Raw genomic sequence first — 22256 nt, forward strand, 5'->3', positions numbered from 1 at the left:
TCCCTTCCTTAATGCGTAATATCCACGTACAGTAACAGCATAAAATTGTTGCATGATGTTTGACATTAACGTCAGTTAATCTGTCACATAGATTAACTGCCTTTATAAGAACAGGACAGATGCAAATTCACACAGTTCCACAATTTATTGAAATTGCACAACGGAGACCAGACAAGTGCATTAAACGGCATTAGTAAAATTGGACATAATGACATAACCACATTGTATTACTTTTTATATATGAAGTATGTTATTACAAGGGATAATCAGATAAAAAGCACAGCATTATTGGGTATAGAGCATGTCACTGTAATGAGTTCTAGGTTTGATTGTAGCTGGACCTTCACAGCATGCCATTTTCACTATTCTCCATTGTCTGTTTAAGAAAGGCACATTAAAAAAATTATCTAGTGCAAGGGTTGAATTGTTTGGCAAGTTAAAATAAACAAACAATAAACAAAAACATCACATAAAAACAAACTGCAATCATACAGTCCCTTTAAACTGGTAATTAGACCCAACCTTTGTCATGTGAAATTTAAGGACAATACAATGTTGCAAAAAAAGAATAAACAAGAAAAAGCACATTCTTCCTGAAAATTGAAAAACCAAAGCAGAAAAGTGTTGTAAGTGCTTTTGTTTATTAGATCACCTAATGTAAGGTTCCACAGCTGTTCTGGTAGTAACTAAAAAACTTTTTCTATAACTGTTAGTCTACCAGTGTGTGGATGAGTAAAACGGCGAATTACAGTAACTGACTTGCATTACTGTACAGATTAATTAGTTTCAGTATTTGATTGTTATACCTGATTAAGTTCCAACTTTTCAAAGATGCCCAGTGTGCTGGCCCAAAGTTGGGTATAAGAACATGAGTTCAGTTTGTTATTTGCCTAATAAATAACAATATGATTTTTAGTTTTACATAAGTGTAACAAATTTATAAAAATGTGTGACTTCTAGTTTTTAATGACAGGTGGTCTAAGAAATTTGTTAAGCACCATTACATTTTTTGTTGTGCAACAAAAAGCATTTTACATTTGAATTTTTGTTGTTTGTAAAGAAAAAAACAAATCATACATTTCCCATATATTCCCTTCAACCACATCTTCCATGAAGAAAAGCTAAAGCACACGCCTCATTTAATGTATAAATGTCATAATATACAAACTGATTTCTAACTAATATAACACAAGCATAAAAGGGAAAGAAATGAATCAGATAGAAAAAGAAAGTGCAAGAGTCTCCAGAGCAAATCCAGTATTCTGACTACCTGGCTCAGTAACTGCCAAATATGCTTGTATATGAGATGCCCACAGATATATTGACTGTATTACAGAAATATTTACAGTGTGTGTTATTGTATAGGAGCCACCATTCATTTTTGGATGCGTCTGATTATTGGATGGTTTCTGTCACCCTGATGATCTATGATGTAAGGCAGGAATGTAAACAGGATTTCAATTTCCTCTTTACGTCTTTTAAGCCCAAAGTTCCCTGTAACATTTCAAGTGCTTCCACTACTGAGGCCTCGTCATGAGGAAAAAGATGAAATTAATAGTTTTACTTTACAATTCTTTTAAATGGGATTTAGCCTGTGCAGAAACATAACATAATGCATTCAGCTTTTCTATTAACCCTGACTAAGACAAATAACCCTTACAGGTAAACAGGTAGATTTCCAGCATAAGAAGCTCCTCAGTCTAATCGCAGATATGGGCACTCATACTGATCAGGCTTTTACACGTGTCACCAAGTCTTTTCACATTTTCAAAATGTGAGATCCTGTGAACAACATCTGGTGCTAACTTATATGTAGCCTTACATTTACTCAGATGTGACTGGGCCTCGGTAGCCCTTAGCCAATTCATCTGGACCCAGCGCCACCACCACTGTATCACGCCTCTCATAACCAGAACCAGGATCCTCATCACCAGAACCAGGATCCTCATCACCTAAATCGGTGTTGCCTACCATGTAACCAGGACCCTCCTCTATGACATTAGACATATCTCCATTGTCCGACACCCCGATGGGCAAGCGTAAGTCATAATCGGTAATTCCGGTCCTGTCCTCCTCTTCTGTCTGTGGGAGTAAAGGTGTGGGCGAGGAAGGCTCCACTTCATCACACCTCTCTAAACACTCCACAGGGTCAACAGTCACCGATTCGGGTGTACGCATGGGCCAGATAGAGGGTTTAGGGACCTAGACACAAAGAACAACTACTCAGTATGTGCTGAAATTTAAATCCCCCTCCACCTTCAGTGGGGATACATTATTTTAACAACTACAAACTTTAAATAACTCCTGTGTAATGTAATTAGAACTGGTAGATTGAGATTACCAAAGATTTGATGAAAGAAGAAGGTTCAGGCTTGGTAATTTTTTGGTATGCCATGAACAGGATCACCCCGAATGTAGCCACAGCCAGTATAAAACTCACGACGTAGACGGCGGTAAAATCTGGACAAGACAGAGAATTTTTTTTTTTTTTTTTTTAAACAGTAAAACAGCTGTACATAAATACACACACACACACACACACACACACACACACCCCTGTGGTAGCTCCATAAAACGTATAAAATATGGATGTAGCTTTTGCATCTATAAAGTAAAGCCAGCGCCAAAGTGCCTTAAATCTGTGGTTGATACCTGTGGTTGTAAAAAGACTTCTGGTCCTACAGAAGACAATGGGAAACCAACTTTTCACTTATTTCCTGTTGACATACTGAATAAAAGTCCAATTTATAAATCCTGGTCGCACTATGAAACAAGCTTTATCCACAGAATTCCAACAGGCTGACAACTCAGGCCTCAAATGCCTGAATTGCTCAACTGACATCATGGTGCTGATTACATCTGATTATTCAAATAAAACGAGAAACTTGTGACTGATGACTGTTCATTCTCATTCTGACAGGATGAGCCCATGATGCTAACAAGCTCCCGCTTCCTCTGAAACTTTTTTTTTAAGTTAAATAACAGAAAAGAATGTCATTAATCAAAGGTAGTCACTGCCTGGGGGATATATTTTGTACTTGTAAAAAAGATTTGTGTGTGCGTAAAAAAGATTTGTGTGTGCGTAAAAAAGATTTGTGTGTGCGTAAAAAAGATTTGTGTGTGCGTAAAAAAGATTTGTGTGTGCGTAAAAAAGATTTGTGTGTGCGTAAAAAAGATTTGTATGTGCGTAAAAAAGATTTGTATGTGCGTAAAAAAGATTTGTGTGTGGACTTAGAAAAAAAACCCCTGCAAGTTACAAGTACGGATTTTTGACCCTATTTTTCTTCCCTTCATCTGATTGGTCAATGTCATGTCAATCACAAATGTAACAATCCAATCAGAGAACAGATGGGTTTGGCTGTCGGAGGGGCGCTGTTTTGAACTGCAGGTCCTTGAAGGGTGATACAGTTTGAAGCTGGAGGATCGCTATATAAATATCCGATAGCAGCTAGGTCCCCTAACTTTCAGTAGCTGTTGAAAGGATAAAGTTGTGGTATATCAGTGGTTAGAAATAACATTATTACTTTAGGATTAGTTTAACACAAAGTCAGGGCTGACCCAGGACCATTGCTGTGAGTCACAGTGCGCAGCATAAAAGTCCTTTCACATCGGATGCAGGATACGCTGCTAATGCTAACTAAAAGCAAAGGATCCAGAATTTGTTACGCTGGCTGCTGGGCTCTGTGGGTTTTTGCAGCAGCTCTACCTGTACTAGATGCACCTGCTCCTTGTCTTTTTTATCTTTATGTCCTCTACAAGAGTTTGTTTTTTTTGCTGGTTCTTCAAATGTTCAATAAAAACATGTATGCTAATTCATAACGAAGAAAGCTTTGTAATGAAGACTGTCATTTCCAAAACACTGCCCGCCCCCACCCCGCGGTCCGCAGCGCTGTTGAAAAGGCTGTGGAAGTCCCTGTATTAAACACGTAGACCTGTGACATAAAAATCACCAAACTCGGACGACCACAGACTGTTTTCCTTCGTGGTGATGAAGGAAAACGCTGGGTTGGCATGTAAAAGGGCATTTATTCCCTTCAAAGACCTGCAGTTCAAAAACAGCGCCCCTCGACAGCCAAACCCATCTGTTCTCTGATTGGATTGTTACATTTGTGATTGACATGACATTGACCAATCAGATGAAGGGAAGAAAAATAGGGTCAAAAATCCGTACTTGTAACTTGCAGGGTTTTTTTTTCTAAGTCCACACACAAATCTTTTTTACAAGTACAAAATATTTATGACCACATTTTGAGCCCATAGTTGTTGCACTCACACTACAAACAACGTGCAGTCAGATGAAAAACAGCGTGATTGGAATTGAAGCCATGTTGTTAGAGGCTGTGTTCAGTTCTTCTTACCATCTCTTATTTTACACAAAAGAAAAGGTAGGCGTAAGAAATGTCAACTGTGCTCCCCACAATGGCAGTTTGAGTAAATCATAAATTGTTTACTGCTCTTAAGAAAAGCGACGAGAAAACCTTAAGAAATAAGAAAGAAAGAAAAGATTTTACTCAACTGCTTTGTAATGGTTTGTGGAATGGCTCATCACAGTACAGTTGTGTAGATTTAACCAATATTCCTTGTGATGTTAGTCCGGTGATGTTCACACAGTGTTCCTCTTGTGCTGCATCCACTGGCAGTGTCTTCTCACACACTCTTTCTTCACAGTTAAATGAGTAGGTCTGCACACACAAGAATTTTGAATAAAATATAACACCGACACAAACATTTTTACACGAGGCCAGGAAATGTTATGTGTATGGCTGACTATGAGAGCATGGGATAGCAAAGTATCGTATAATATGTATTTACTCTCCTTTTCAAATACACCCAAAAAAACTAAAAGAAACAAAAAAAACAAAACAATGGGATGTCTAATGGGATGTCATACCAACAGGCTAAGAAACAAAGACGTATTTATGAATTTGAGATCCAAAATTGAGCTTTTCAGCAGAAAAATATTTTGTTACAAGCAGGAAGAAGAAGAAATAAATCAAACATAAAAATGTCTATTTTATGCCACTATATTTCTGAGTTTAGCTGTGTTATAGTAAAGACATGACCAGTATTATGTTTTCAAAGGGCCTTAACAAAAAAACAAACCAAAATGCAGGAGCTTGCTTAGTGTTCTTCCTGCAAAAAAATTTGGTGTGCAACAAAAAGCACTTTGCTTTTTAACGCATTCGTTATAAGTGAGATTTAATTGACTCTAGTTTAAAATACACACTATGAATTATGCTCATGCTACCTCCCCAAAGGCGCATTTCAAAACTGTTGCTAACATATTTCTAGCAGCTAACAAGACGAAACGATCTTCTGACATTGGTGAAATCCAAAGTTTCTGGATAGCTAGCAACATTTTCTTGGCATTAACTAGTGATGCAGCATCAGTATGTCCTGTTTCTGATGACCACATATGAAATTTTTTTTACTGTTTGTTCAACTTTGTAACAATTCCTTAATATGTTTGCTTTAAAGGAGAAAAGAAAAAGAAAAAAGGAAGACAGAACTGACCTGATTGAGGATCTTGACTTTAAAGAAAGAATCCAGGCTGTCATTGTCTTTAAAACATTTCTTTCTATTTTTTTTCATCTTTTGGCAATGAAAGAAAATGGGATTCTCAAAGCTGATATGGACCTTGTTATCTCGCTGGGCCGTGACGTTAACATGTGGAAGATCCAAATAACCTGGAAACCAACAAGTTTTAATCAGAAGTCACTTTTGATTACAAGTACGGTCAGAAGTTCAGCATTTGATCAAATGTTACCCATCCCTTCTTGAGCTATGGTGTTTAAAAATGAACCTTACTATATCACAATTAACATGACCTTTTGAATTTGAGATATTATGTCTGTGTGAAATTCTGTGATAGTGTGTGAACTCTTTAAGCTATGGCCAAAAACAATGCATAGTTGTTTATTTATTTTTATATAAATCTATATTTCTCTCTATTTAGAGATTCTTTATGTAAACACACATATATATGTGACAGATAAAGACAAATAAAAATAAATACATAAATATATATTGTCCTTATACACACACACACACACAGACAGACACATACAGACAGACAGACAGACACACACACACACTCACACTTTGTTCCAACTAGATTTTCGTGGAAATAGCTGAAAGTGATTCCATCGTCTGACGGGGCAGGTTCAGACTCACTACCGTTAACCACAGCAGTTACGGCGACATAATAGCTGTCTTTTGGGTGTGAGAGGGACGACAGATTGGCTTGAAGAGCTGGAGTCATCCACGTGTGACTGTCAGGGGGACTGAAGAAACAAATGAGAAAATGTAGTTAAAAACTTTGAAGAGACCTTAACAAGAAAATAACTCTTGAGTGACATTAAAAATGCAGTAGACTGCAATTAAAAGATAAAAATAATTTATCTTTATTGCAGCTTGAAACACACTTCTGATTGACAGTGTATATATACGCTTAGGTTGATAAGTGAATAATGACAGATATTTGCCTCTGTACACCTCCTCAGTAGACTGAAGTGCACAATTTTAGTTTTATATTATGGGCTTTCACAAAAACCGTAACTGTTTTAAATACATTTTTATCCATTTTTTTTTCTTATACAAAGTTTTTGTATTATCACTGATAGTCTCTGAAGTAGAACCAGAGTATGTAATCCTATGAGGACAACTGTAGTCTACCTTTTTTAGAGGCTCAAAAAAACACTCTCAAAGTTCAAACCTGGTCTACAGCCAATCAGGACACAGAATACAATACACTGTGGGAAAAAAAGAAAGGAAAAAAAAAAGCGTATAAAGTGTGTAGTGAGGGGCTTTAAGTCTTACAACATCTATAATAATTTCAAAAAATAAAGTTGGCTACTTCGCGGATTTCACCTATCGTGGGTTATTTTTAGAACGTAACTCCTGTGGAGTAAATGAGGGGCCACTGTATCCCATAACACAGAAACTGAAAATCTGCTATAGGAAAAACACAAAGGTTTTAGATTAAGACAACTCAAGTGGATTTAAAACTGATTTGATTGTTTTAACATTAAATTTCATGTAGATCACTCCTGTACTTTGAGTGTTCATCTAGGTTCAAACATATATTTCAAATTAAGACGTTCAAAATGCTGTACGATTCCTATGTACTTCCAGCGCCTATAATTTACATTTTTTATAGTATGAAGGTAAAATGTTGCCAGGGCTCATAATTAATATACTCTTCAACAGAGAAAGGCCATAGCACAACGCAAGGTATCAGGAGTGCTTATCAGCTGTAATGAGCATACACACAACTTAAGGTTTCTAACCTAACATTCTTGTTGTGACATAATAGTGCACCACAACCGCACCAATCTTTGAAATATTAATTATTTATATTTGAACAATTAAGATCCTCAAAACATGTTTTTCTCCCTCTGTATCCAATAACCAGCAAAACCAGCAAAAGCACTTTGATGATTTGTCTCCATTCGACTTCAATAATTTTCATAGTATGTGTAATTAAACTTAATTTTCAGAGTTGTTATTTTAGTTTGTATTAAAGCATCTCAAGACAGACTGGCTGGTAAGCAAAAGACAAATTCATACTATAGAAATGCGCCAATGTCCAATCTGAATTGGAGCCCAGTTGTGTCTTCAGGGTAGCTCCACTTCAGCACGTTATGGAAATTCCGACACTGAAGGGTTACATTCACTGGTGGCAGCACTGTGGAGAAAAAAAAAAGGCAAAATCAGCAAATCACTGTTAGAAATGTGTTGTTTTGGGAAGCATTAGCCTATTGATTCAACATTTACACCCCAATTGATGATTTTAGTTTCCCTATACATTAAAGACTTCATGAACATTTAGTTACTAAACAGTTTCTCTCTCAGCCGTCACACTGCCATTCACTTACACTCACAAACCACTAGAGGGCATAGTGTGAAAACTAGTGCACCTGATACTGCTGATGGAACAATTTCTGTGTGGTTTCCTTTGTTCTAATTTGTGCCTGTTTAGCTCCACTTGTCCTATATCTGCCTTCCTGAGAGATGATTCAATTCTTAAAATAAATCAGGAGGACGAAGGAGAGTGGAGGCCCCAGAGCCTCCTCCCGATGTGCCCAGAACATCTCACTCAGTAGGCTGCCAGGGGGCATCCTAGTCAGATACTCAAACCCCCTCAACTCGAACCTTTCAATGTGGAGGAGGAGCAGAGAGTAGGGCACAGCATAAATGACCAATCCAACACTTGCCATGACTGTAAAACAAGATTATTTTTAAACCGCATTTTAAGATTAGCTTAGTTAGAGGTGTTGAATAACTACACATAACAAATGTTAAGGAAATCTGTTTATATTTTGTGTGGGGAGTGCTAAGAAATAACAAGAGAATGCCAAGATGTAAACTGGGATATGAGAAAGAGCTGAAGGTCACTCTGACACAGTACCCCCCTTAACTGTAAAGACTGTCAGAAGCATACAGACAGACAAGGCCGTGAGAAAACAATGGTCAGATCTTCAGTGCCTTCTGCTAGTCACTGTGACAGTGCATTGATACACACACACACACACACACACACACACACACACACACACCAGGAGCCTCCAGACAGCTATAAAATCAATAATTAGCTAAGAAAACTGCCAAAACAAAAGTGTATAAAAAAATATTTATGTCAGAGTGACAAATCAAAGTAAGGACGTCTTATGTTCCTGCTGCCTTGTGCCTCCATCTGCTTCTCGGGTGAGAGGGAGGGACTAAGATGGAACAAGAGGATGTGAAGATATAAACTAGGAAATGAGAAAGGATGAGTCACTCTGGCACAGTACCCCACATAACTGTGAAGACTGTCAGAAGCTCAAAAGATTGCGAGCAAAGTGCAGGACCGTACCAATGTTTATAAACAAGACCATCAAAAAAACAGAACAAACACTTCACTGATATAATCTGCAGCACCAAAAAAAGAAAACAAAAACAACAAAAAAAAGCATAAATTTGCAGCATTGCACAAAACTCATTTAAAAGCATGACTAATTAAATCTCAATAGAAATTCTTTACCCAGAGCATGCTTATACAGGCCTGACACTTTACCACACCTACAACAGACATGCTTCATCACACTGCACGGTTAACCACACCTCCCTCCAAACGTCCATGCCAGCTACTAATAAATTAAGTTAGATTTATTTATAAATTATGAAGCATTTTCTGGTTGGAGGCATAAATGTTGTCAATTAGACGCACATGGCATGACGATGCTTTGAAGTCTGTTAATTTCCCTGACAATACAAATAAAGCTAGATGTGTTCATTCAAACAAGAGTTTAAAAAAAAAAAAAAAAAAAGGTCAGTGTTTGTGACTCAGATTCAGAAGCTGAAATTGGATTTTAAATCTCATGGGAGTTACTGAACATGCCACGAGAGTTATGAGTCACACTGTACATTTAAGAGGAGGAGGAGGAGAACCCCCCCCCCCCAAAAAAAAAAAAAAATATATAACACGTACATATCAGTTTCCCTTCCTCTGTGAACAGACATTCAATCACATTCACAAAGTAATACCCGCCCACGAAGGCAAATTTAAACGTTTAGCTGTGATGTTGAGAGTGAAAGAAAAATCACTGGTGGGAGCATACACACTGTAAAGAAGTGACAACCGCAACAGTAAAATTGGCGGCTGAGGGTTGTCACCACAATCTGACACATGCACATACTAAGAAAATGAAATGAAAGTGTTTCTAACAGTTTCAACACCGTTTACAGATCTGACACTGAAAATGCAGAAGGCTTTTAGTATTGAGCACTATAGATAAATACCATAAGACACCAGCAACTTAACAGTTTTCACCAACAAGGCCACATCCCACTGCAACCAACCAAAACAAAACAAAAAACCCAAACCAAAGACATAAATTAAAGTAGAATAAAAAACACTGATTATGCAAACTGCTTTGCAAGCCCTGCTGTAGTCCCCACCTTCCATTTGTTCATGTAAAATTTGGATTTAAAAACTGTAAGACAAAAGACAAAAAAACAAAACAAAACCCTACAGCGGCTTTCCGGATGACTTCAAACCACACTGGGGGAAATTACAAGATTGAGTTAGTGAAGATAACATATAGAACAAACAGTAGCCAGCAGCGCTCACACACTTGTGCTTACAAAGCAAAAAATGTAGCAGAGGCAGGAAGAGAAAGCAGATGGCATTTGAACTGAAAATGAAGTTACTTGTGGTATGGAAAGTACAAAGTGACTGAAAACCTGAAGTGTGCTTTCAAATTTATTCAGAGAACAGTCATTCAAATCACGCAGGTTTACAGATACAGAGACTTCTTCATCTTAATTTTAGTACCCAACAGCATTCTGACTTTGCAAATGCACGTTCATTCCAATGAAAGCAAAGCTCACTTAGCACCTTGCATAACATCCAAACGCAGATTTTTTTTCAGCCAGAGGCACTGAACAACATCAAAATATTTTACAGGAGGAAAGAACGAAAACAGATAAAGAGATCGACAGGGTGATAGACATACTCTGAAACTGCTTTAAAAAAAAAAAAAAAAAAAAGTCCCCCCCAACACATACACATATATAAAACACATTTTAAACCATTTATCTAAATTACACAGCCCACATGGCTTTCCTGTCTGCAGAGTATCAGCCATGTTCATTTTGTCAACAAAAAAAACCCAAACAAACACTGCCAGCACTGCTGTAAGGCTTCATTACACCAAGGTGAAGTCAAGAACAAATACAGTTTATGCAAGTACTCTTGTCTTAAAATGTACTTTCCTTGTTTTAATCACCATCAGATACAAGTACATTATCATCTCCAGAAGACAGCAAAAATACAACTACAATATGTTTGGTGACCATTATTAAACAAGAGAAATAGAAGAACTTACTAACTATTCTGTGTTAGACTGGTTAAGTGTAGGTCAACAAGCAGGAGAAACAAGCCAAGCCGAAAATAACTACGTACAGCCACTAGGAGTCTTGCGTGGAAGTCGGTAATACAAGTAAATGAGGTCTAGTCTAAACTCCCTGGTTTTGGGTGGGATGCCATTTCAGAAGAATAGATCAGATTCTAGTGAAAATCAACTCAGTTTGTCATGATGAAATCCAGCTGGCTGCATACCTCACAGATGTGGGAAGCAGTAATGACTTTTTTCAGGAACAGTGTTGCATCAGAGTAATGTTATTTAGGTATTCAATATAGTTACTGTCTGTTAGCAAATTACTGCTATGACAGTATTTCACAACATTTGACATTCTCCTAATACAAAGTTTTCCTACTGGCACGCTTTTGGACAAAATATACTCTGTGAATGATAAATGTATGGTTACCTAAATCTGATATCCGATCTATATGTTGGTCAAGCTTGAATAACTTTTCCGGAGAATCAGTTTTTGGTGTATGAAGAAGAAATTCATGACTTAACCATTGCTAAATGTCAGAGACAAAGGATCTGTAATCGGATCTGACTAATTATGATACCACTGTGAGTAATCATGAAATATGCAACAGAACCACAAAACCTACCAAATAACTTCTATACTGCTGCTCAGGTTTAACGCTAAATAAAAATCACGTCAACTGGTCCACCGCAAACATACATGCCTGCATCACTCCGCCAGCATGACATGTTTACTTTTTGCATATCAACACTTTGGTTATTTACTTTATTGTTTTTTTTTTAATCAGTAAATAACAACAGATGGTCAGTATAGACTCGGCATAAGGGTTGTGACTTCTCTTTGTGGGTTTCTAACACAAATATATTCAGTCAAGTAATCCAAATAAAACTGTTTTACTAGCACTAAGCTGGGACTTCACAAGGTTGTATTGCTGCAAATACTCATTAAGCTATGAAAAAAAATTTCTCTGACTACTTTGTGTCTTACAGTAAATAGTTTTCCTTGCTTTAACTGGCACAGTGCAATGCACACCTTCCCGCCAGGACAGACAACATGCATGCACAAGATTGCGCATGCACGTTGTTTGCCGACCGTCATTAAACACAGAAACAGAAGAATGGACTAATGACTACTCTGCGTTTGACTGATTAAGTGTGGGCCGACAAACAGATTGAAAGTTCATGATTAATACAGGAGACAGTTATTACGGTTGTGCTGATGGATGATGACATTGCATTTGAGACACCAATGCCCTTAACCTCCTCTTCAGTTGTGTGTGTGAGAAAGCATGGTGAAGAGTGGAGGGGAGACAACTGAGACAGATCAAAAAGTTAAGAGTCAAGCTAATTAATAATTATTATGCCTTTAAGTGTTTTGCTGAGATCCGTCCAATTTTGTTACCCACTTACTGCAAATTTAAAGTTTCCTGCTAGCTTGTAAACCTCATGCTGGAAATGAGAATCAACTCCCTTTGAGTGTTTATTGTCTTCACACTAATGTGCTTTTTCTCTGTTTGGGGCCCATATTGTGCATAAGAAGAGAGGAAAGTACTTTCCTAATGCGTACACATAAAACCTTGCGACCTCTGTGACTCATCATCTGCAGTCACAGAGGGGGTGTCTCACTAACAGTACAGTAACACTAACATGTGACACGACATCCAAGATTCACATTTGAAACATTTTAACATCCCAGTTTCAGATTCCCCCCCCAAACACAATCTTTCAATTAAACAAATGTTCAGTTTAAACATGCAACCTTCAAAAAAACTAGAAAGCAAATTTCTATTTCAATTTAAAACAGGAACCCTCAATAAAGACTGGGTGAGCCTGCCTCAGATCATCTGCGAGTTTATGATGCGCCCATAATATTGGCGGAGGTAACGGAGAAGAAAATCAGTGAATATCTCAGCAGATGGCTTGGGTTGCCATGCAGCCTGAGCAGTACATCATTATGCAACTTCCATTTAAGTCCCCCTTATTGGAGAAGCACTCGAAGGACCCTTTAGGGAGCTGGAGATGCCAGAAAAAAGGCTGAGGCAAAGGCTGTTCAAAGAGCTTTCCAATCCCCCAATACAACAAGTTCCAGGGCAGGAAAGGTGGCTACTTGTCTGAGAAGAGGAGAGAGCAGTAATGGCTAAGGAAAGAACCAGTAGGATGGCAGGCAGCAGGAAGCTTGAATGAGATGGGAGAATACAGTTGAATGAAGCCTCACTTTGATAGATCAGGTGAAGAGAGCATTAAAATTCCTAATCCAAGCTATATATGACTTTATCTTGTCTAACTCGGCAAAGCTCCAAATACCAGGGTCCTCCACAGGAAGTAGGCTGCAGAGGCTCTCTACAGAGCCTGTATAATTCAGAGCATGAGTTGGCCTGGTCTAAGATCAGCCATCAGGACTACAATAGAGGCAGCAGGAAGAGCTTCCAGGTGGTTGTGCAGCTGCAGCTTAAAGCTATTGAAACAAGTTGGGTCTTGATCAAACAAAGCTAGATCACCTGAGTAAAGATCCATGAGCACAAAAGTTTCTTCTTGTTGTATCAAAACAGTCAATAATTTTCTAACAAAAAAGATAAAGAGAAAAGCAGTATATTTTAAAAATTGCAGGAAATAAAATCAAAAGTTAACAGAAACTAACCTGACAGTCACCAAATGTTTGATCTCAGCTCAATAGTTTTGTATTCATTTCCTGTTTTCTACAAATTTTAGCATTTCACACAAAAGTTCTGCAGTTTAATTCCCAGCATTGAGTCTAATTCCTGTAAGCGGTCACCAGACTACAGTGAGTTTTTCTTTCACTGCTTATTATGCCCAGAGCCTGTTAGATCTGTTAGAAAAGAAAAATAAATGATAGAAGCTTAAAGTAAAGGTGTGGTTTGTGTGTGCGTCTGCTTTGTTTGTTTTAGGAAAGTCCCAGGCACAGTCACAGTGACTTATCACTTTAAACCAAGTTTCAGGACAATACCAAGCATTTCAAATAACTCCGTGGTTGGCAGACCATGTGGCTCCAGAGGTCAAAAGCAGGCTGTCCTTCACAGAAAACTGCCAATAACAGTCTTTACTCCCTAAAGAAATCTGCACTGTGTGAAAGCCACAGTGCCAAATCAAACCCCCAACAGCATGTCAATATATACCTGAGGTTCACACACTCGCCCACAAGACCCTTCTGAAATTGACAACATTCAGGGTGTACAAAGGGTGAACCGCAAAATACAGAACCATTAGTAAACGACAGGATAGCGACGCTGCACACAGTATCTTTTGGTGTTTTAGCATCCACGGTGGGTTCACAAATAATTCAGCATAAGGCTGGGCGTTATGAGGAAAATCTAATATTGTGATTTTTTGGGGGTTATATCACGACACACGATCACACTATTTTTAAATAACCTCCAAAAACAAATGTTATTTTCTTCCTTATAATGCTTAACATTTCACTGGTAATCTCAATCAAATCAACCACTCCTTGTTTAGTTTTTTCTACTTTGAATACAAATTTTTTTTGAATTAATTAAAATGTTTTATTTTACAATTTTTTTTTATCATATCTGCCTTCACAGGTTTTCCCCAAATGACAATACTGTCACACAGTGTCTCTTTCTGTGGTTAACACTCGACCTTTAACAAATAAAAGATCATAACAATAAAAAAGTACATTGAGCTAGAATTCACGAGACAAAATCAAACAACTGAAAATAAAAAGGTCCGTTTTTGTGCTTATGACATATACATAGGGCTGCTCGATTATGGCAAAAATGATAATCACGATTATTTTCACTGAAATTGAGATCTCGATTATTTGACGATATTTATTTAACCCTTTAAGACCTACTATAGAACCAAGTCCGCCAGAGCTTATATTATTTTTTTACATGTTGTAGTGCCATTTGTGGGAGCATTTCAAGTTGCTATTCAACTGTTATAGCCCATATTTTAATAATATGTATGCATTAAGTCCATAGTAACTACATTAATTGCAAAAAAGTGCAATAAACTACAAAAAAATTGAAAATTGTTTTTGTTTTTTAACATATATTTCTACTTGGAGAAATTTAAGAGGTTTATCCCTCAAAACTTTAAATACAAAAAAGTTGCAAAAAATAGTTTACAACAACAGGAAATGTATTTTGAGTGTCTTCATAGTTTTATTTTGGAGATACACCAATTTTTATATACTGCAGGAAAAACAAAAACAATCCTATGATGCAAATTTGCAAAGAAAACAGCAGGTGCATCAAAATAAACTATTTCAGCAGTGCAATTCAAGTTCTAAGCATCCCAGAAACTATTCAGAAAAGTCAAACATGACCAGTATAGGCTTTTAAGGCCTACAAGTAAAAAAAACAACTACATTTTCCGCGAAAATGACATCACTTCCGGTTTCGGGCAGGAAATGGCGGACATGTGATAGTTAGCGGTGAGTCTGTTTCAATGTGCGAAGTGTTACGAACAGCTGATCGGATCGGCAAAGCGTGTTTCTGGAATATTATGTTTTTGTTCCTGCAAGCGCTTTTTATGCAATTTATGTGGAAGGAAACCGTGACCGAGGACAAGCTGATGGCATAAGATGTAAGTTTCATATGCAAAACAAATTATTGCGCTAGCTTACACGGTTCAGGTTCTACAGGGATTTAAAAATAGTTACACAAAACAGTGTGCTGCTCTGACCGGCTTTAAAGGGATAACAATGTATTGAATAATGACTTTAAAAAATAATATAAAATAGTGTGCAACACCACTGAAGTTTTTTTTTTTTTTTTTTAAACCTCTCTTTTCAACCAACGGCAGTCACTCTCCTCTCTAAATAACTTCTGCTTAGCTTTCCGAGCTTCCCTCGGGTCCTCTTAATCAGCGGTCTCAACCTGTTTTTGCGCCACGGACAATATTTTCACGGACTGGCCTTTAAGGTGTCGCGGATAAACGAGGGAGGGGCTAATAATCGGCTCAGTCATTTTTAATGATCGTTGAAAGCCCAGATCGTAATCGTGATTAAAATTCGATTAATTGAGCAGCCCTACATATACAAATTGTAAAATAAAAAATGTGATGACCTCAAATTACAGAAACAAAAGTCTAGATAGTGAGTATGAAAACGACTGACCACGGACAGTCACAGGTATCGCAGCTGATTTATTTAACATTTTCTTTGGTGTGTTGGAGACGTTGACTTGTGAAGTTTAAAGCGTCTTAATGTTGCAGTGGATGACTTCTCAGCTGATGGAAAAAATATGTGGTACTGCTACCCTGCAGCAATAGTTTTATGGCATGTTTTGTAAATTACCACATCTTTTTCAACATCTTCCTTGTGAAATTCAAACGACAGCGAGTCTTTTTCCCTATCTGGTAGGGCTCACCACAGTGTACCAGGTAGAAAATTGTCTGGTCGGGAGGGAGGCATGAATTATGCATTCACAGCATGTGGGAGAAAAAAAAACTCAGTGCATTACATGCACACAGCTTAATATTGCCATGGCAATTTATGCTCGATGGCAGGGTTGGGCAGTATAAATGGTATATGGTAGAAAAGATAGAAATTTGGCCAACAGTAGAGATTTTGACTATACCGCTCTACCGCGATAGCATCCTGCCATGCAATTGCATCCAACTTTAGTAACCCTACAAAAATCTCTGCTGTTTAGTTTTCTGTCTTCATTTATGTTGGAAGTGATAGCAGAGCTGTATGTTTTACTTTTTTCAGAAATCTCTCAGTCAGAACATGTTATATCATGTTTAGTTGGAAACCAGCGAGCTAACTTCCTGCTAACTTCTAACTCCATTGAATTTAATAAATTGTTTTCATGGATGCCTGGATGTTAAAACTTAATTGTTATACCTGGTAAAGCAGCAACGCTGATCATTTTATTAAAGATGAAAGAATTTTGACAGTTTTTAACTCTCAGTGATGCTGCTGTGTTCATTTGACTTTGGGACCTGAAGCAGACGGAGTTTTGGACCCAGATTACTCTGCAAGGCTCCTGACTACGGCAGCTGTAATGCTCCGGCAATCCATCAAGCAGTACGGCTTCATAGCTTACCAAAGTCGCACTAAAACATTTTTGACAGATTTCTGCGTGCTGTGTAAAATCGGTTCAAGGTCAGTAAGCACAACCAGAATTCATACATAAGGTACACTGTTGATTTTTGAGAAAATGTAAGGATTTTAAGTGTGCCTTATAGTGTGTAAAATACATTATACAGAAGAATATATCACGATATATATCGTTACCGCATATGCTTCAAATTATACCATGATATGGATTTTAGGCCATTTCGTCCAGCCCTACTCGATGGTTACGATAAAGCCGTTTGATACGTGGAAAAACTCGCGATACACTGAGTATATTTGATATATCACCAACCCCTAATTCAGCACTCTTCACAGCTTCCACTATTTATTTTAAATGCCAAAGACTGCCATTTGATATAATCCATCAGTCTACACAGATGATGTCACAGAGGACTGAAGAAGTATGCCAGAGGTTGTTGTCAGGCCCCTTTTTTAAGAAATGTCCAAAAAAAAAAAAAAGAAAAAGAAGAAAAGGGCATACATATTGCTGCCTTTTGCAACAGGAAGCATTGTGTTGCAAGTCTTAAAATATGATTCAGGTCATGAGTTGTTTTCATCAGAACCATGTTTCTGAATTGCCGTCAAAGGCATTCATGACTTCCTGCTGCTACACAACCAGAAAAGTTACTTTTTACACTGAAGAGGAACTTTTTTTTTTTTAATCAATGGTGTATTGGATGAGAAAAAAAATACATTTTCTGTGCATTAAAAAAATATTTCTGGTTTTAGAGGGCCTGGTGGCGCCAGTGTCCGGCAGCCTCGCCTCTGTCAGTGCACCCAGGGTGGCTGTGGTTACAATGTAGCTTGCCATCACCAAGTCCCCATTTTGTTGCCCAGCTGAAGAGTCTGGGTGTATCCAAACTTGTCCTATTTAAATACATTTTTGGACATTTGGGACACTTAAAGTTTTGCAAACATTTTTATACCCTTGACTCTGACCTCTGAATAAATTTAGCTGGAGACCACTTGATGCCCAAAACAACATTAATTATTTATAATGACTGAACCTTAAATTATAGATGAGCCATCTATTGAAGCTTACTTCATTATCATTGGTGCTTCCTTCCCTGCATTGTCTATGCAAACATAATTTCTACTTTCATTAACTTCACAGAAGTCAAAAGATGGATGTTAAGTTAGGATTTTTCTTCCTCTGCAGCCAAGGCTGAAAAGATTTCAATTCCTGTCACGATTTTCACTTCATGTGTAAAAAAACAGTGTATAACCAAGGAAGACACAATGCTCAATTAGGGTAATGCGGTTACATCTGTCACATTTCTCTGTGATGTGTCTACTTCTGGGAAATTAGCTTCCTTTGTTAGAACTGTCACACAGGTAGCAAAAGATCTGAGCTTGATTTATACAAAACAGATCCATACTCACAAAAATAACAGTTTATATTCTGTCCTCAATTTCAGTGATAACAGGGCTGCAACAATACATTATTTTTAATGAATGATAAGAGCGGGACAAATTTATACGAGGCCCTTTAAAGTAAAATGTAATTAAATTAATTGTTTAATGGGTCTTATTTTCTTTCAGCAGCAACATAGCTGGGTTTTATTCCTAACCCAAAGCAGGCAGGAAGGCATTTAACAAAAGACCATGACATGGTCATGCTGACTCTTTGACAAAAGATTAAATCCTTGAGTATTTATAGCAGCACACATACAACAAACATCACGCACTCATATAAATGAGGTGTAGATGTCTACAATTAATGTCTGTGTCTGTGCGCGTTTTATCGTCTTTGCAGACTGCACAGGATCAATACTCATTTGGTTGGTGCCTTTGCAATCTGCCATTACCTCACCTCTATGATTTGAAGCAAACAAAGTTAGATCTTGACGTAACCTAAAATTTAATGTGGTGAGATCGTTTAAAACCAGAGTCTCCAACTCCAGTCCTCGAGATCCACTGTCCTGCAGCTTTTAGATGCACATCTACTCCAACACAGCTGAATGGTCACAAACACTGCAGAATACATAATGGGCTTCATTATCGCTTCCTGCCAAGAATTTTGGACAACTGTGGTGAAACACACTGCACAATGAAAGGACTGGGCAACACCTAAAACTACAAAGAGGAAATAAAGAAAAACCCCAGAAAGCTGAAGGGAATCCATTCAATGTCAGTGTCTGTTTTAGTTTGTGCAGTTTATACCCAGACTCATATTAATACCCACAATGAGGCCTAACAGCTAGTTTTAAGTATACCTAATAAGACTGGTGGCCACATATGGAAAAGCAAGAGAGATATTCAAAGATATATAGGCAAAAATAAACAGCTCATCGTGCTTAAAATTCACTTTTTTGTTTCCAGCAACAGCTTCACAACACCGTCAATACACGACTACATGAAATAACTTGTAAAATGTAAAATCCAAATATTTTTAACCAGCTCAGGTCTTTTCCTGGCCCTCTGGTGTGGAGGCAACGTTGGACCTTGTTGGACACTTGAATGTTAGACGTGTAAGGTAAACTCTGTAGCCACAAGAACGAACCTCCTTTTTCCTGTAATCTTTCCCTGACAGTGTTAGCCGTTAGCCCTGATAACCTGATACCGTGTTTTCCCTGATAACACAGACAGACAGAGAGAGAAAAAAACAAACGGCGAAAATATCTCCTGACAAATCATTTTGATTCACACGCTCCGATATCGACGTGTTTACAGTCTCACACGAACCATTTTAGTACATACTGTAGTTAGCAACTATCATAGCTACTCACCGCTGGAAGCTACCACCGTCATCCAGGAAAAATACAGAAAAACGGCGTGGAATGACTCCATTAGCCCGATTAAAACTTCTTCAGTGTTCCAACTTAGCACTCACAGTTCAGCCTACAGTCATACATATAGCTCGTCTAACGCTTTAACCAACAACAGCTTCACTGTGGAATAAGTGGGAGGAAAACCAGGACTACTGCGCTTGTCTGCGGCTCCGGTGTCATGGTCCCTTCACGGACTGTCGTTTCTTGTGAGAGAGGAAGCAACTTAGCGTAGCGAGAAACCCACAAAAACGCGTGACTAAGACTGGCTAAGTAGCTCATCTGTTTCCACTTTCATTTCACGTTGCTTTGTTTTTTTATGTGTTGTTTTAAGGAACTTATTTAAATGTATTTTCATCTCGAGAAGGGTTTTTTTTTCAGGATTTTTTTTAAACTCCCAAATTGTGTTTTTCTTTCAGTCCAGCAGTGGGTGGAAATTACAGTGGTTGTGATGACGTCTAGGCCACACCTTTTCACTGAAAACAAGTAAACGTAAATATATTGAATGTAATTATTAAGTAATATTGCATGCAGTAAAAGCTGATGTTTTGGACTGCTTTTTCGTGCATTTTCAGTCTAGTCCTTGTACATGGCCAATTTTACAGGAATTTTGTTTTTGTGTTAAGCCACTAAACACCGGTATATAAATCCCTCGAGCATAAAAAAGACAAGGGATGAACTTGAGTGTGACTATGCATAGCAAACGATTTAGCAAAAAGCCATTTAAAATCATATCTTTTGGGACTTTGTTACTAGCAGCCTTCCACAAAAAGATACAATTTGTTGAATATAATTTGAAAAACATAAAATAGTCATTTTTGCACTAACAAGGCAACTCACAAATAGCTCTTAGTGAAAAAATTGGTATATGTGTGGCATGCAGTCTTCTTGGCGAGTGAGGGGATTTCTAAACCACCAATTCACACCTTCAGCTAATATTGTGATAACAGTTGACAACATTTGCAGGAAATCCCATGTTAAATATACTCCTAACAAACTGCCTAAATACATCTCAGTCTTGTCTAAAGCAAAGCATGTGATAAATCAGAAATCACTTCTCATTCTTTACTTTTCTGAGGTGTTACTATATTTAAACTGGAGGTCTGGAGAAAATACATATGACAGTTAATCAAAACCCCTGCATCTTCTGGGGGGGGGGGCAATCTGTTGCCAAAGGTAGTCAGAAAGGTTTCTTTGAAGATACACAGTGTTTAAAAACTAGGGAAAGTTTTAAAGTTATTCATATTTGGAGTAAAATTGTAGAATAAACTAAGCTTTGCATTAAAGCCCAAAATGGTACAGGTCAAAAGCAACGTTTTTCTTGTTTACAGTGTACTTTCATTTTATTTACATGTTTGAAATCAATCAGTCTTCTTCTTCTTCTGTCCACCACTCTCTATTATTGTCTGCTTTCTTGTCAGTGCGGTGTATAGTCTTTTCCTCTCCCACCATCACTTGTCCTCTGGATATTGTTTGGACCTGACCTTACAGATATGATTGTTTTTAATAACACTACTGCTTCTTGTGGGTACACACATATGCAGAAAGGTGCATCTTTAGATGGGCCAATTTCGACTAACCCTATGTCTTGACTTGTCACAGTAGCCCATAACATGATCAAAAGTTACATATTAATCCTAATTATTAAATCTCAAAACAAGCGGTGTGGATCAACAGGTACTCATACAACTAGTGGTGCAGACTTATCATTTAAATGTGGATAATACTTGACTCAAATATATGGCTCTTATAGTTTGAATATGTAGGTTAAATGCTTAACATGGTGATTCCATTATATAAACACATTGTTGGTATACAGTGTATACGAGTATATATGATTATGTAGTACATTTGTCGAGTGTATGTATGTATATATATATATATATATATATCCAATCCAATGTTATTTATAGAGTACTTTAAAATACCCAGCACAGGACCAAAGTGCTGTACAGAAAATACGTTACAGTTTTTCCTGATTGCTTAAGCACATTTTTTGTAACTATTGGCTAATTTTGCAAAACTCTTCACACAAATAAGAAAACCTGTCACCCAATCATCAAAACATTGTAGTTCTCTTGCAAAAGCAAACACAGCTAGATTAACTCTTCACACCTTCGTAAAAATGGTGTTTCCGTATCAAACAGTACACACAAGCCATCATCTACTAAGCACACAATGCGCCAACTGCACACTGATGGTATGAATACAAAACACATCTGGCTTTTGCTTTCTCTGTGCACAAGGTAGGCTATGTCAGTTTGAGCTCATACTTCTGTCATAGATCCATAAGCATAGAGGGATCCAAACTTCAAGTACATCAAAACAAACACAAGTGTTCATTTCCAAGTATAGGATTATTTGCAATCGCCATAATGACTATATGGGTTACTTGGTCTGCAGTGAACATGCTTCCTCTGCCCCAGCATCTGGTCATCTAGCAATTCTGTAAAGTAACAATTTCAGTATTTTTACATCAATGGTATTGGTGTGTTTCTCACTGGCATATGGCAGTGCTACAAATCTTTGTGCGAAGTGACT

General features: G+C 37.6%; 1 protein-coding gene across 1 annotated transcript; it reads right to left on the reverse strand.

The window, feature by feature from the left end:
• Positions 1-130: 130 nt before the first annotated feature.
• On the reverse strand, positions 131-20692 carry ifngr1l (interferon gamma receptor 1-like). Its single transcript, XM_026190135.2, has 7 exons — positions 19677-20692; positions 7570-7687; positions 6100-6284; positions 5515-5687; positions 4517-4682; positions 2342-2460; positions 131-2202 (listed from the first exon to the last, which is right to left on the reverse strand). The coding sequence occupies exons 1-7, from the start codon at positions 19735-19737 to the stop codon at positions 1825-1827; spliced, it is 1200 nt and encodes a 399-aa protein (XP_026045920.1). The 5' UTR covers positions 19738-20692; the 3' UTR covers positions 131-1824.
• Between the last annotated feature and the right edge of the window lie 1564 nt (positions 20693-22256).

The sequence above is a fragment of the Astatotilapia calliptera genome, chromosome 13, assembly GCF_964374335.1.
Source record: "Astatotilapia calliptera chromosome 13, fAstCal68.1, whole genome shotgun sequence".
In the NCBI taxonomy this organism is placed as follows: Eukaryota; Metazoa; Chordata; class Actinopteri; order Cichliformes; family Cichlidae; genus Astatotilapia; species Astatotilapia calliptera.

Coding starts and splice junctions, on each gene's coding strand:
- ifngr1l (XM_026190135.2), bottom strand. CDS start 19,737: ATGGAGTCATTCCACGCCGTTTTTCTGTATTTTTCCTGGATGACGGTG. Junction 2,461..4,516: donor CCACAAACCATTACAAAGCA/GTTGAGTAAAAT, acceptor TGTCTTGTCCAG/ATTTTACCGCCGTCTACGTC. Junction 2,203..2,341: donor CTTCTTTCATCAAATCTTTG/GTAATCTCAATC, acceptor CTTTGTGTCTAG/GTCCCTAAACCCTCTATCTG.